Consider the following 17118-nt stretch of genomic DNA (forward strand, 5'->3'; position numbering starts at 1 on the left):
GGATAATTACATTTAAGAGAAGAGCAGATTTCTAACCACCTTCCAGGTACAGCAGAGATTTAGGCTCATATATTTCTGCTTTGGCTTTAGCAATACCAAAACCACAACAAGAAAAGACAAGTTGCTCTTTCCAACACAGCCTTTATACAAGATCAGGACAAAACTCCAGTCTCCACGCACCTGTCTTGTTCCTCTTTCTCCAGTCGTTCTTGTTCCTCCTGTTCTTTCTGCAGCCGGGCCTGTCGCCGCTTTTCAGCCAGGATTTTTGCAGCTTCTTCTGCATCAGCGGTGCCTGCCGTGGGTTTCCCTAAGCCTGTGTCAGAGAAGAAATATCAAAAGCAAATGAACAAGGAAAATGAAGCTAATGAGCCCATGCACACAGCCATGGGACACAAAAATTGCAACTCATTGTGATGAAGGTAATACTGCTGAGATCAGAACATCAGTCAGCAAGCAGAAGGGGCAATAGCCTGTTTGTAGGTCTGGATGGATTGCGCAGGAGAGGGTATTGGGAACAGAAGAGATAAGGCCACTGGCACACGCCACAGCAAGCACTCCGAATGAACTCACTACACCACAGAGGCATCACAGAAGTGTGCACAAGGACTAAAGCAGGCCCTCTCTTGCAGGAAGTGCAAATGATGGCTGGATGAGCTTGTCTCACTTAGCACTCCTATGAGCTTTTACCGCCTGGAGCTGAGTCAGCTCTTAGGTCTCCTCTAAGGGAGTCACAGGAGAGTGAGGGAAAGGACTCAGGGGCAACAGGCAAGGGAAGAACAATGAGATGATGAAGCGTCCCAGGGAGAACTCCCTTTCTGTCCCTGAAACTTGAAAAATGGCTTATGGACTGGGTGAGAGGGAGAACTGCTGGCCCATCTTTGGAAGTCTGGGACAGTGTAGCTCTGACAAAGGCCTACCTGAGCTAACTTCGGCCTTTCCTCCTGCATGCTTATCAACTACTCCGCGCTTCTCGGAGGCTTCCTCCACGTGCAGCGCAGCCATCTGCTGAGCCAAAGCATCTTCCCTTTCCTTGCTGCTCTTCTCTTTCTCTGCTTTCTTCTTCAGCACTTCCTGACTGGGAGGGACGGGAGAGCGGTGTCTCACTGGAGACCCTACGTATGGAGGCTTCATCGTCTTTGGAGACTGTGGATATGCTTTCGAAGTCCTGGAAAACCAAAGAACATGGCGTAAGATGATTACCAGGCCTAACCACGGATTTCTTGGTTCTTAAAACACCTGGTTCTGGGCCTGTCACAGAGACAGGAGGAGATCGTCCATCTGCTGGTTCACTCCCCAAATGACTTCAATGCTTAGTTCTGGGCCAATCCAAAGCCAGGGACTAGGAGCTTCTTCCAAGTCTCCCTCAAACACTTGGGTCATCATCCACACTTTTTCCCAGGACATGAGTAGGAAGCTGGATTGGAAGCAGGATAGCTGGGACATAAATCAATACCCATATGAGAATGCTAGTATTGTAGAAGGTGGTGCAATCCATTACACTACAATACCAGCCCAATTTCACCATTTTGAATGGACACTTCAATGGCAATAGGTGCATTCACAGTGTTGTATAACCACCACCACCATGCATTTCCATGAAACAGAAAGTCCCATTGCCCCTACTTTCGGTCTCTATGAAACTGCCTATCCCAGGTACTTCTTTTAAGTATTTTAAAAAGTATTTGTCTTTTAATGGGCCCAGTGCAGTAGCCTAGCAGCTTAAGTCCTCATCTTGCACGCACTGGGATCCTATATGGGCACCGGCGGTTCTAATCCCGGCAGTCCCGCTTCCCATCCAGCTCCCTGCTGTGGCCTGGGAAAGCAGTCGAGGACGGCCCAAAGCCTTGGGACGCTGCACCCACGTGAGAGACCCGGAAGAAGCTCCTGGCTCCTGGCTCCTGGCTTCGGATCAGCTCTGCTCCGGCTGTTCCGGCCGCTTGGTGAGTAAAGCAGCAGGTGGAAGATTTTCCTCTCTGTCTCTCCTCCTCTCTGTATATCTGACTTTGCAATAAAAACAAATCTTCAAAAACAGGCCTTAAAAAGTATTTGTCTTTTTAGCATTATGGTGATTCCATTCAGCATAATGTCTTGAGGGTCCCCGGTTTGAGCAGCTCACTAGCAGGAGGTCACAGAACATGATGAGCTCACACCTTCAGTCACCATGCAACAAGCCTGATGGTGCTGGAAGGTCTATTTAAAGTGAGGGTACTACAAACCGTATACGGAAACATGGAATTAAAATTTATTTTGGTACAAAATACATGTTAAACCCATGGCAATCCTCTCATAAAGTGAATCTTGTGTCAACGTTTTGAAGATCCATATAGATGGAAGTGTCAGGACTACAGCTTGAGTGAGAGGCGGTCAGACTGACCTGGCTGGACTTGGTGCTAACAGCCTCCAGTCAGCATGGCCCTAAACGGCGATGCTTCACTGGCTTTAATACAGCACTCAGGTGCAGGTTCTGTCCCACTCGACTGCGAAATTCTATTCTAAATAAAACTAGGCCAATTACTCATGAACACGTATTAAAAATAACATCTACCTGAGAAGTACTGGTGAATTATTCAAGATAAAAACTCATTAAGTGTTTACATTACTCTACTCTGGATTAATGAAGTTAGAATCACTCTCACTATATAATATACGAGGGATCTTCAAAAAGCTCATGCAAACATATATTATGGAAAAGCTACAATAGAGTTTAAATTTTTGTACCAAAATAAATCCATCTTTTTAAGAAATTCTTCCATTAACTTTGTGAAGTCCTTTTATACAAATCTGACCTTCAAATCAGAGAAGTAGATTATAGTTACAGATTCTTCTCTGACAGTGAGTGACCAAAAATAGAATAACATCTTCAAAGTTCTCAATTTCAGTTACCTATCTACAGCTCCCTGTTCACCCTGCTTGCCTCTTGCTTCCCCGGACTCCGCACTGCTCCAGCTTCCTTGTAACAGCAGTCGGGCACCGGCATCTTGAACAAGGCAACAGGGGTCGGGCAGGCCCCAGGGCTCCACTATGAGCCAGACGAAGTCTGCTAAACTATTTTTTTAGTTTGCTGGAAATGGATAGCATTGCTAACGAAAGACGTCAAACAAACTAATCAGGGAAATCAATGTGCTTTTCATGGAGTTTTAAGTACCTTCTTGTCTATTTTATTGCCACAATAATCCAGTAAGGTAGGTAAGAAATCGCTGTTGGCCAGTTGTTTTTCTTTTGAGGACAACCACAGTTCTAAGTGCTTAAACGATTTTTCTCTAAGAGATGTAAATACACAAGAGTGTCAGAACTGGCACCCAACCACTTTGTTCTTTGCCTTGTTCGTTTGTTTGTTTGTTTCTTTTTTTGCTTTTCCATTTTAAGTTTTCCATGTTCAATTAAATTATGACAAAGGGGATTCTCAAAGGGTTGTTTGGGAGTGGTAGAACTAGGCCTTCCAGGGACAGGAAGGATTTTATAACCTTTTAAGTTTCCATGACTGGCAGAAAGTACAAACACCCCTGTCAACAGAATAGCAAGTATAACTCCTAGGAAAAGGCCGTCGTGCTTTTGAACCCATGAAGTACGTTGACCCCGCTGCAGCTGCTCATCTGTCGGAGGCCAGAGCCGCAAGGTGGATGTATTAGAGGCTCATGAGAATAATGTGCATTTACAAGTGACTAGTGTCCTGAGCCACAGAAGGAAGAGACTGCATCTGGGAAATGTCCACGGCTTGTGATTTGAAGCACAGTATGAGGTGACTATTCTGAGCAATACAGACAACTTTATCCGAAATTTTCCCCTTAAATGGAATTAAGAAACAAAAGAGATTTGTTTCTTAATACAAGATAAAATGAAATTAAACTTAGTTCCTGATACAAAATTGATCTCAACCATGAACACTGCCCATAGATGATTATCTTTGGCACGCTACATTCTCCAAATATGCTACAGATGTATCTCCCATCCCAAGTAATCCTTTGAGCTCATCTCTTCACCCCATTGCATTTGGGGAGGCTCAACTGCTTTGACCAATAATATATAACAACATATGCTAGGGAAGTAGTGCTATATCAATCAAGGCACAGTTCTTTACTGGCCTGGCAGTTTCCACTTCTGTCCTGAGAGATGCTAACCTTTGAAGTCATCATTTTCTTGAATGCAGCCACTGGTGTGAGACACTGAAGCCATTTGGAGGGACTACGTGTAGGCACTCTTACTGAGAGCCCTAGCTGAGCTCCTAGTCAAGAGCCAGCATCAACTATCAGCCGAGGGAAAGGGCCAGCATGGATTTACAGCTCAGCTGCAGCCTCAGTGAGCCCTGCATCGCAAGAGCAGGGAAGATCCTGGGTGAAAACTAGCAGTGAGCCCAAGTCATCCCACAGAACTACCACTTAAGAGACTCCCAAGATATCTGATACCTCGTCCTGGCCAGCCCAAGTCATGAAAGTGATGATTAGCAATAACCCACCACTTTAAGTCACTAAATGCAGGGGGAAGGATTGTTTAACACCAGTAGATAACTGAAATGTTATTGTCATAATGACCAAACTGACTTAGAATTCATTTCTAAGAAAATAAAACTATTACAGAATATTCCACATTGAAGAATGGAGGGGAGAGGCAGCAGCAACATTCTCAGGCCAAGACAGGCTGGATCTATCTATTTGGCTACAGTTGATTTATTCTCTCTAGGTTACAGGAAGAAAGTTATGTTCCATTCATGAAACTTCAGAGTGCTGCTGTAGCTAATTTTCTAAACCCCACACAAATACCGAACAATGCAAACAATGAAAATAGATTTCAACACTTATAAGAGCAATATTAACTGTGGTTTCATTGATCTGAGATCAGGGAGGAGAACAGTGTACTGTCAGATGCTAGGCATTCATTGGAAAAGGGATCATTAATCTCATGACCCATCTGGGCTTCCGGATGTGAGTTCAAAGGGGCCAGCTAAGCCCTCTTTGAAAGCCGCCCAAGACAAGAGCCTAGAATTTCATCCAGGTCTCCTACATGGATAGCAGGGACCCAAGCACTCAGGCCATCTTCTACTGCTTTCCCAGGTGCATTCACAGAAAACAAGATTGAAGACTGAGCAGCTGGGACTCGACCAGTGTTCAGTGGGATGCTGGTGTCTCAGGCGGTGTCCTAACCCAGCTTTGCCATAATGCCAGCACCAAGAACATATTTTAACAAACTTCGCTTTACTATCTCTACTTCAGTCCCTCTCAACTGTAATCTGTTACTCCATCGGAGAAAAGCAATCAAGGCAAGTCAGCTTCTGGCAGGGGCAAAATGATTAATCCTTTAAAATATCAAATAGTTCTAGAAACACAATTTTCCTGAAGATTATCAACTTTATGTTCTCATCTCTGTGGAAGGCAGTAAGACCACGGTTTGAGTCAGTGAAATTTACAATAATGATGATGACATCTGTAAGCTACTATTTGCTCAGGGATCATGAATCATTTTCCAGAAAAAGAGAGAATAGAAAAGGCCCCAAAATAAATGAGACTTTTCCTTCTGTTAATGTAAAGGTCCCGGATTAACATCAGAATAGAGACCTGTGTCTAGAAGTTGAAAGGGCTCAGAAATAAAACAATGAGAAATAAAGATTTTAGAGCCAATAACACAAACTTAAACTGTGGGCAAGAGCAATACCATAAGCAAAGACAGGCAATACTAGCTCAAAAAAGATAAAATGCTCAAAAACTAAATCAAAAAGCATGCTGTGCAGTGGAAGTATTTTCCTTATGGGAGATAGATACATCAATAACAGGTATCTGTGCTCTACACTCCCAGAGTGGGGAGCCTGGGGTCAGGTCATGGCTTCGTTCTTGGTTACAGCTGCACCTTGAAAGACAGCAGATGATCGCTGAACTGGCTCGGTCCCTGTCACCCATTTGGGAGACTAAGGTTGAGTTCCAGGCTCCCTACTTCCACTTGCCCCAGCCCTGGTGATTTGCAAATGAACCAATGGATGAGATGCATACCTCCTACCCTCCCTGCACTCTTTTTAAAAAAAGATTTATTTATTTATTTTTATTGGAAAGGCAGATGTACAGAGAGGAGGAGAGACAGAGAGGAAGATCTTCCGTCCGATGATTCACTCCCCAAGTGATCACAACAACCGGTGCTGCACCGATCCAAAGCCAGGAACCTCTTCTGGGTCTCCCACACAGGCGCAGGGTTCCTAGGCTTTGGGCCATCCTTGACTGCTTTCCCAGGCCATATGCAGGGAGCTGGATGGGAAGCAGAGCTGCCGGGACTAGAACCAGTGCCCATATGGGATCCCGGGGCTTTCAAGGCAAGGACCTTAACCGCTACGCTATCTCGCCAGGCTCCTCTCTGCATTCTTCCACTACTTTCCTCTACTTTACCATTTCTCTCCCTTCCAGTCTCTGCCTTTTAAATAAGTAAAAAATTTAAAAATAAATGCAAAAGAAAAGCAAACAAAAATCATAGTGCTGCTCAAGATTCACAAATTACTATTGCCTCTGTCTTCGAGAGAAACCAGGTAAGGAGTAGTGTGAGCAGGTGTCCAAGCACAATTCAATCAATTCAACCAGGTGTAATCTTAAGAAAAAGAAGGAAAGTGCCAGAAAAACAGAACGAAATTCATCAATGTCAAGATAAAATGCTAAGTACATCATCTTGGTAAAGAAGGTCCTACATTCACCAGGTGATAACCCCCTTTGTAACTCACCCTACCCAGAAGATACAGAGTCAAGGGATGTGGCTCATAGGCCAGAGCTGCTGCTGCTCACCACTTCTGCCTGGCCATGCCTCCTGAGGGAGCAGGAGCCACAATGCTGGCAGACACAAGCCTCACCAAACTTACTCTCCATCATTAGGCTGTCTGGCAAAGGCAAAGATGCTCACTTGGATATTATAGGAGACGACGGCCTCTCAGACATGCCTTTGGAAAAATCATATCTTCTCAGAGGGGACCCAAGGCCACCAGAAGGAACAGAAGTTGTCACTCGTAGCCCTTTCTTCACCTTATCCATCTGTAGGGGACAAAGAACAAGACAGTCATGGCCCATGACTGGTAGTACCTTCACAATGTATTAAAAGCACCCCAAATAGAAATGCTGCTTCGCTTTCTCTCACAGGCATCATGTGACCTTACAGCACTTCACACACGGGGAGCTCTGCAGAGAGGCACCATGCGGTCATCACATTAGATTTTTTAGTTAAACAAATTCTCAAAGCCTCAGAATGAAAAGACTTTCTTCTCTGTATTACCCTTCAAAAAGTTAACAATAGAACCACACTGTGGTCCAAGACATATAGGAATAAAAAGAATACAAACATACAATCCCTATCATGGAAATTGTAGATGGGTGAATATGTAGTTATAACATACAAGGCAATCCATGAGCTGTGGGCCCTGAAAGAAACACATGATATAATGAGCACTAAAAGTCCACCTGCTCCCGTCTTTCCCACTGCCTCTATCAGCACAAGGCAGAAGTTAACGCCTGGTCTGAGAAGGTACTCTACATGGTTAGTTTCCTTCGCTTTCTATTACATTTTCAGGCAGTGAACCTTCAATTGAGGAGGCTGGTACTGTAGCAGAGCAGGCTAAGGTGCGGTCTATAAGCACTGGCTTCCAATAAGGATGATGGTTGAATCCCAGCAGCTCCAAAACCATCCCAGCTCCCTGCTAATGTGACTGAGGAAGCAGAAGATGTCCCAAGTGCTTGGGCTCCTGCACCCATGTAGGGTGGCCCATCCCTGGCCATCACGGCCATTTAGAGAGTAAACATAGGAGGAAGATCTGTGGCTCTCTTCTCTCTATGCCTATCAAAGAAATGAATCTTTAAAAAACCCACCAAAACCCTCAATTCACCCCACCTCCATAGTTCCCATCCATCGCTTTCTATCCTATAGTGAAATCCACAGAACTACAGGCTCATAACGGAAAAAAACCTGGCATTATAAAATGTTCAATGGATTAGTAATACAGTGGTTTTAAAACAAGTCCATATGCTATTTAAGACTTCTCCCTTGAACAGTTTAATTCCTCCTCAGCTCGAGTGTAGGTTGATCTTAGTGACTTGTTTTAACAGCAGATAGCACATGTAACAAATTGGGTGTCCCCCAAAACAGCATTATCACTTATCTAACATGTTAATTTCTTGAACAACTTGCTTCGGGGAAAGCCAGTGGCCAAGTCATTTGGATACTCAAGAAGCTTTATGAAGACTAACTGAAGCCTCCTACCAATGGCAATTTAAGCGAGCATGTCTGAGGAGCCCCTGTCAACACTCAGATGCTGGATGCAGCCCCTGTGGTTTTCCCTGTGTCTGGGGTTTGAGTCCAGCCATAAACTTGAGGAGGCCATCAAGAAACATCACCTGGGTTGACCTCAGACTTGATTCTTGTGTGAGTCAGCCAATGCAGGGTCAGGTTTGGTCCATTACCTGCACCAGCTGATGCACATACCAGGGATACAGCTGCCTGGTCAGTACCACCCCCGATCCTATCTGTCAGGCAAACTGATGGGTGCTGTTGCCTAGCCCAGCCCAGCCTGCCACAAGCCCAGTCCTCAGGCACAACAGAGGGTGCTACAGCCTAGCTGGGGTGAATCCCAGCAACTGCCACCAGGAATGCCCTTAGCACTGGATTTTGTGTGTGCTGGCATGTGTTGTAGCCTGACCCAGTCCATCCCATATCCTATATGCTCTCACGTACACCTATGGGTGACCTCCCCCCTGACACATACACATGCCGAGGGGTGCTGCTGCCTTGCCTAGCCTGGTCTGGTACCAGCCCTGGTTCTTGAGCTTACCAGAAAGAGCTGCAGCCTAGCAGAGGAGTACCCACAGTTTCTCTATCAGTCCCACTCCGAGCCCCAAATCTTGGGCTTGTCAGGGGGTACTGTAGTCCAGCCTAACATGACTTGTACCCAGTCCTGACACTTGCCAGTGGGTACTACATACTAGCATGGCTGGCCTGCACCCACTCTGGCTTTTATGTGCACCAGAAGGCACAGCAGCCTAGCCCAGACTGCCCCCCACCCCAGAGTCCCAGCTCTCAAGCTTACTACCAAGGGAAGCAGAGACCCAGCAAGAGTTCCTGAAGTTTCCCTACCAGGTCTGCTTCAAGCACTGGGTCCTGCATGTGCCAAAGGATGCTGTGGCCCAGCCTGACAGTCCTCACTCTTAAACTAATTAATGGGAGCTGCAGCCTAGCAGGGGAATCCCCAAAGTTCCCCTACCAGGCCCATTCTCAGCCCTGGATCTTGTGTGTGCTGCTGGGTGGTTCAATCCAGCCTGGCATGGTCCACCCACAGTCTCAGCTCTAGCTGGTAGGTGTTGCAGCTTAGCCTGGTTGGGCATAGCCCACACCCACCTGGCTCTATGCATGCCAGTGGGTGCTGTTGTCTGTTCCAGTCCAGCCTGCCCCCAGACCTGCACCACACAAATGCTGATGAGTGCAGCAGCCTTGTCTGGTCTGGCCTGCCCACAGCCTCAGTTATTGTGCTCCCCAGCGGGAGCTGCAGCCTAGCAGGGGAGTTTCCAAATTTCTTCTACCAGAATCAGGATCTCAGGTGTGCCAGCAGGTGCCATGGCCCTGCTTGGCATGAGCTGCATTCAGGCCTGGCCTTTGCATGTGCCAGTAGGTGCTGCAGCATGGCCCTGTCTGACCTCCTCCCAGCCCTGGCTCTGCCGAGTGTCAGGTTCCTGTCAGGTGTTCTGTGGTCCAGCCTGGTTCAGTCCATCACCACTCCAATTCTGTGCAAGCTGGGTGCTGCAGTCCCACAGAAGCAATCCCATAAGTCCCTTACAGAATTCGCCCCCAGATCCGGTTCTGTAACATTCCTGTAGGTACTTTGGTCCAGCCTGATGTGGCCCACCTCAATACTCAGAGGTGGGTACTGTGGCTTGGCTCAGCCAGGCATGTCCTCTAGCCCCAGCTTTTGTGTGTGCCTATAGGTAGCGGGCAATGCTATTTAGTCCAGCCCAGGTCTCTCACATGGGTAGGTGCCTTGGCCTGATCCTGACATACCCTCTGGTTTCCCTACATCTAAACCACTCCATCTCAGCTCCCTTGTCTATCTGGCCAGGTCCATGAAAGCCCCAGAAGCCATTTGTTCCCTGTCAAACATGCCGTCAGCCTCTCTGACTCAATACATCCTCAGAACCACTTCCCCAGGCAACCTGCAGTTCCCAGTCACACTATCTGGGGGGCAGGGCAATGTGTCTTGGCCCAGCATTCCCTGCCTTCCTCATATACCTTGAAAAACAAAATGAATAGGTAACTATGCTGGCACACCAGTATAGTTAACAGAGTTTGGTCATTAACCAGTGCCAGAATGCCTGTCAGCCTTGGCTGCCTTTTCTCCCAGCAGTGTAACACTTGCCTAGGTACAAGACAACCTAAGGCAGCTACACACAGCTGGAGGTGTGGTAATTTATTGTGTAACAACTGATAACAAAAGTAGTTATTCCATATATAATTTCTAAGTGTACATAATTGGAAGTGCTTGTTTAACATCTGTTTAGGCTAACAGTGCCAGTATGTCACCAAAACTTTCTTTAAACCTTATTTATTTGAAATATAGAGTAACACAAAGATTTTCCATCTGTTGGTTCACTCCCCATATAAACCAAAGCCCAGAGGAGGTAAGGTGATTTAACGTACCAAGGAGGCCTCTGCTCCTGCGGGGGCTCCTTTCTCAGCATCTCCAATGCCAGATGTAGGTACAGCCTTCTTCTCGATTGTTCGAGTGGGAGAATATTTGTAAGAAGACTTTAAAAGGCCAGAAGAAGCTAAACGAGGACAGACAGAGAATACTAGAGAGTTACAGTAAAGCAGCCAGAAAGACAGGGAGTGTAGATGGGAAAAGTAAGTAGAGTTGGGAAGAACATCACAACTTCATTAATAGGTGACATGGGTAATCCCCATTCTCAAAATTTCACACTTGCTCCACATTTTTTCTATTGCATATGACAGAAATAAATCTTACCCTAAAAAAGGCTGTCATAATCAAGTCAAGTTCACTGCAAGGGTTAAAAGTTTGTGCTTCAGAGTCAGACAGACCTAGGACTGCCACATCATAGCTGGATTACCTTGAACAGGTCATTTAACGTTTCTGAATCTCAATTGCCTTTGCAGGAAAAGACTTAACAAGGCAGGCCTGAGTACTCTCTGACAAGGTCTGTTCACAGGTTGGCCCTTGACTGGCACCTAGGAACTTTCATTTCAAAAGGATTTTCACTATTAACTGGTGAGTGCCTAATATTGTTACTGTAAATAAATGGTTTATGCTGAATACCTGGGTCCTTTCTGCGAGTTGGAATTTAGACATGTACCTGGATGCAGAGCCCACATGGATGGTCCCCAGTAAAAACTATGGGCACTTTGTCTTCAATGAGCTTCCAAAGTTGATGACATTTCATACATGTCATGGTTCATTGCTGGGGAATTAGACATGTCCTGGTGTCTCCTCTAGGAGAGGCCTCTGGGAATCTTGCACCTGATTTCCTCGGAACTTTGCTTCACAAGCCTTTTCCCTCTGCTGAATTTGCTGTTTAGCCTGAATGTGACTATGTGGAATTGTCTGAGTACTCCTAGTAAACTATCAAACACTGGGGTGAGGGGTCTTGGGGATCCCTAACCCAAATGATGCCAGAAAAGGGAATCACTAGAAATGTCTCCAACTCATGGAGATATAGCATCGTTTGGGAAAAGACAGAATAAAGAGGCGGAGGACAACTAACCTCCGGAGGCTGCAGTCATCTGTGGTATAAACACCTGTCTGCTTTGAGAGGTCAAAGTTACCTATGGAATTTAGAATATCTGATGAAACTCAATGGATACCCTGGTTGATACTATGTTAGCTAAACACAGGGGAAAAGTCCTGTCCAGGTAATACTTTGGTTTTTGCTTTGTCTTCTAAGAAGCGGCAGGACACTTTTCTGTTTTGGCTTGTTGTCGTTGCTGTTGTCTCTTTTTGTCATCAGAGAGTAAGCTGGAAGTTAATGAGTATTGCAACCTAACTAAGTGTTTATAACATGATTTTTTTGCTATGACTGTGGCCTAATGGAACCTTTGGAAAAAGGGAGATATAAAAAGAGAAGCAATTTCCAGACAGAGATATATTTTGAATTTTAAAACTCAACTTGAGACCACTGCATATTTAGAACATCCCCCAATGGGTCCATTAACTGTGAAAACATCCCTGATGCTGCTGGACCATCTGGATCACTTGTAAGTGCCACAGGACAGGGCTCATCTTCTGATGGCATTATCGGAAATCAAGATGTTGATGTTCACTGGCTCTGTATTTCTGATGCAGCTCCTTATGACATTCCCAACTTGCAATTCTTGCAACAGCTGCAAATGAAGCAAGGAATATCACCAGCAACACAGTCCCTTTAACCACCCCTCACAGGCTGAACTCCGTCCTTTTGGGGACAATGTCACTGCTGTTGATATTCTGTGCTTGACTTTCCAGAGTAGCTGTAGTTTGTAACAATGGATTGCGAACCCAATTTTACTTGTTACCTTTCTTCTGATACACACACCTCTATAAGGTGATCTGTTAAGTGCAGCTGTCCCCAGAAAGTGACACCTTTTCCAGACTTCTCACTGGGTAAATTATCAGGCTGAAAGGGATGGAAGACAATTCAAATCTATTTTTAAACAGTCTGAAACGTAAAGATTTTGTTCTGATTCCTCAATATGGTCTGTCTTTTTGGTTAAATTGAATAAAAAATGGTTCTTCCCATAAAAATATTTTCCCTTCTTTTCAAGTTCTGGATAAGAATAGGGGATGGTCGAGAAAATGTGGTATTTTCGTAACAAATGAGACAGACGGAAACAACGAAACTCAGAGGGCAAGAACGTGTGGTCTTTATCTTTCAGAGCTGTTCCACAAAGCTTTTCCCTCTTCCTCAAAGAAAGCTCGCTGTGCTGCCTTTGTAAGCTGCTGCAAGCAAGCACTTTGGATTCAGCTTGATCATGTGTGCCAAACTGGGGGCTGCCTGATCAATATAAATACACGTAAGGGTACCCTCATACCATCAACTCTGCTTTAGGGATCATATGTAATATGTTCCTTTGGAAACTGTACTTAATGTGTGTGTGCCTCATCACGATACGTTCTCAACTATGGCAGGTGTTCAGATCAGCTTAAACTTACTGGCCAGAGTTGTGGTTGGCCTTAATTGATGTCTTGGACCATGTTTTTTTGTTTGTTTGTTTGCTTTAAGATTCATATAAGAAATGAAGAAGGAAGACATCTTGTTGCCTAAAGGCAGACCTTTTGGTTAATGGTATTTGCTTTCATGCCAAGTCCAGAGCTCATTAAGTACAGAAATGAGATCAGTACCAGAGCTCAGTCTCACTATTTACTAAACAGAGCTTAGTCTCCTTTTTTTTCTGCAATGATATCTTGGCCAAGGGGCTAGAGGTGGACTGCACAGAAAAGCGTTAACACAGCAAATCCAACTGATACCTCACAAGACTCTTAGATTTAGGGAGGTTCCCAAAGGTAACGGGAAGGTGGTTCACTGTGCTTAAACTGTTTGCACAAGCAATATGTTATACTGAACACTTGCTTTCTTTGTGTGAGTTTGGAACATATGTGCTATGCAAGGGATGCATGTGGCCAACACTAGGAAAAAGCCTGGGCACCAAGTTTCTAAGAAGTTTCTGTGGTTGGCAAAGTTTCACACATGTCACAACTCACTGCTGGAGAAAATGCATCTTGAGGGATTCCCCTGGGGAGGATTCTGAAAGATTACAACTGGTCTTCCCTGGACTTAGGCTCTTACATCTGCCCCATCTGTTGCTTTTTCTCTGCACTCTCATTTTCACAGATGAATGCAACTAGATACTGAGTCCTGTGAGCCCACGCAGCAAATAATCCTGGGGTTGGTCTTATGGCACATGATAAATTCTTCAGTCTCAAAATGGAGAGAGCTCCTATATATTATGTTAAAAATTTTTTTTAGATATATACTATTTTCTGTTTTTTTGTGACTGGCTTCCTTCACTTAGCATAATGTTTCTTTCAATATTCATCTACGTTGAAGCATGTATTGGTATTTCATTCCTTTTTTAAAACAAAAATTGTTATTATTGGAAATGCAGATTTACAGAGAGAAGGAGAGCTATAGAGAGAAAGATTTTCCATCTGATGGTTTACTCCTCAAATGACCACAATGACCAAGGTTGAGTCGATCCAAAGCTGGGAGCCAGGAGCTTCTTCTAGGTCTCCCAGGTGTAGGGTTCCAAGGCTTTGGGCTGTCCTCCACTGCTTTCGCAGGGAGCTGGATGGGAAGTAGAATGGCTGGAACATGAACTGGCACACATATGGAATGCTGGCACTTATAGGCAGTTGAGTCATCATGCCAGCTCCTATTTCATTTCTTTTTAAATCTGAGAAGTATTCTAGTTTATGGATATATCATATTGTATGAGAATATTTCGAAGGTTTCATGGAAATAAAATTTGAAAATAAGTTTAAAGGTCAGTGTTGTGATAGCGCAGATAAAACTGCTTTCTGCAATGCTGGCAACCCATATGGGTGCTAGTTCATGTTCTGGCTGTTCTACTTCCAATCCAGCTCCCTACCAATGATCTGGGGAAAGCGGTGAGAGATGGCCCAAATGTTTGGGCCCCTGCCGCCTATGTGGGAGATCCGTATGGGGCTCCTGGCTCAGGGCTGGTGCAGCCCCAGCTGTTACAAACATTTGGGGAGTGAACCACCCAGATGGAAGATCTCTCTGTCCCTGTGCAGCCCCTCTTGTAACTCTTTCAAATAAATATCCATTTATAAATATCCATTTTCAAATAACTATCTTTATACAAAGATAAGTTTATTTTGATATGAAAAATTAGAAATCCATATACTGCTTTTTCATAATATTCATCTTGTACAAGCTGCTTGAATACTCTTCATATCTTTGCATTAACTTGCTCTGAGACAGCTGAGTTGCTTCTGCTTTGTGACTACTGTGTATAAAGTTGTTACCAACATTTGTGTACAGGTTTTTGTGTAAATTTAAGTTTTTAATTCTTTGGTTCTTATATACCTAGGAATGAAATTGGTGAGTCATATGGTAATTATGTTTTTAGCTTTTAAAGGAATTTTCACACTGTTTTCCACAGCAGGTGCATCATTTCACATTCCTACCAGCAAGGTAGAGGGCCCAATGTCTGCATACTTCTCTAACACTTGTTATTTTCCCTTATAAAAATGTTAGCTACCCAGAATGATCACCTTGTGACTATTGCAACAATATGAAGGAAAACAGTTGGAGGGAGGGAGGTGAGGGGAATGGGGAAGTTTGGAGAGGAAATCCCTGAGCCTATGGAATTATATCATGAAAAAAAAACAAAAACTAAAGAAAATTTGAGCTATCTCAGTGAGTGTGAAATAGTATTTCATTATAGTTTTGATTTGTACTTCCCAATGACTAATGTGGTGAACGTTGACATGTGCTTATTGGCTATTTTTATATCTTCTTTGCAGAAAAAGGGTACCTATTTGGAAGCAGTTACAACTAGAAGTTTTATGTCATTTACAACTAGTAGAAGTTGTATGTAATTGCAATGTTGTCTCTCTGAACTACATCTCAGCAACAGAGACCAGACCTGACTTTAGATGGACATATGACATGACGCTGCTCAAAGACTTTGGTAATCAATACACGTGGATCTGATCTAATTTGGGAAAGGAAAGGTTTTGATGGTGTGGTCCAGTGTTTCTCTGACTTTCATGTGCAGATCTGAGAAGAGGTAGGCCTACCAAGTCAACTTGCTCACAGGGATGCCACCACAGCTGGCCCACAGAACATTTTTCTGGGTATTAAGGCTCTAGCCCTTGGCTAAGTTCTCGCTCTAGGCCAATCATTGTGATATCTCATTTATACACATCAGATCAGTTAATCCTCACAATAATGAAAGCAACTCTATTTAACAGATCAGCAAACGCCTAAGGAAGTTAATTAAGTTAGTGAAACTGGTAAAAGCTTGTAATGGCTACACTGGCTATGGGATTCCAGAGATTGGTCTAAAGGCTATATTATATTGCCAAATAATTTAAGGAAAGGCTACCAACCTTCACAGGCTACCAAATGGATTTTTCCTCTCATATAAATGTCCTCACTCACTAGAGTTTACTACTCACCTTTGAAATACTTTCAAAGAAAGTTAAGAAACAGTAACAGCAAAATACTGGTGGGTAGAAAATGTTATTAGCTATTGAAGACATTTGACAGTAAGTGATAAGCAAAAGAAAAAAAAAAAAACAGAGGAACATATCCCAGGCTTAGCAACCTCAGGGATTTTCCTTGGCATCACCAGCTTTGCCCTTTTACCTGAATCACTGGCCTGCTGAGAAAACATGGATTTACTTCTCCTTCTGGCTAAAGAAGCCTGTGTGGGTGTCAACAGTCGCATAACAAGAAAGTTTTCCATGGGACTAAGGTGCATGCGATGAGCTAAGGGATGTAATCAAATGAAAATTTTAAAAAGCAAAATTAAAACAGAAGATTTAAATGATATAGTACATGATGCAAATTAAATTTGGGGTCACAAAATAAGGATGGAAAACAAAAATATCTTAATGAACGATGACTTTGGAGTTTGTCACAGTAAAATAAGACAAATTATGTTATTTAGAGTTTGGCAGAACACATTAATTCTCTTGGCTTGCCAGAACTTACTCAATACGCTATTACAGTACAGTGACCTGGTATTAATCAAAGAGAATTAGTCCACTTCCCAAGACATAATACAGACTTAAGAAACCATTTACTCACCAAACAGTTCTAACATTGAAAAAAGATTATATCTATAAAACCCTTGTTTTAAGTTTACTGTTAAAAAATATAACACCAAATTTTAAAATGAAACATGTTATCCTATAATAATCTCAAGATGTAGCCTTTCATACTCTCCCATGTAAATACGGGCAAAACTGACAAGCACAAAAACAGTACCAATCACTGGTTATAAACTTTACTGGAAGACAGTAATGTTCCTAATATAAAATTCAATGACCCAAGTATTTGGGTAGCTCTGGAATGTATTGTATGGCAAAGTACTAACTTTTCCATTACTATGTATTCTTTGAGTGTGTATTAACTAGAAAATAGTTTGAGGACTAAA

The 17118-nt window shown here is 43.7% G+C and overlaps 1 protein-coding gene across 1 annotated transcript in view; it reads right to left on the reverse strand.

Moving 5' to 3' along the window:
* The window catches only part of MAP7D2 (MAP7 domain containing 2), a 95616-nt gene that overhangs the window by 16917 nt on the left and 61581 nt on the right, over window positions 1-17118 (reverse strand). The window contains exons 7-10 of the mRNA XM_058658567.1: window positions 10639-10766; window positions 6868-6995; window positions 918-1165; window positions 181-313 (exon numbers count right to left, since the gene is read on the reverse strand). Of these exons, the coding sequence (XP_058514550.1) occupies window positions 181-313; window positions 918-1165; window positions 6868-6995; window positions 10639-10766 (637 nt within the window). The remainder of the gene's footprint in view (window positions 1-180; window positions 314-917; window positions 1166-6867; window positions 6996-10638; window positions 10767-17118) is intronic.

Source organism: Ochotona princeps, chromosome X (genome assembly GCF_030435755.1).
Source record: "Ochotona princeps isolate mOchPri1 chromosome X, mOchPri1.hap1, whole genome shotgun sequence".
Lineage (NCBI taxonomy): Eukaryota > Metazoa > Chordata > Mammalia > Lagomorpha > Ochotonidae > Ochotona > Ochotona princeps.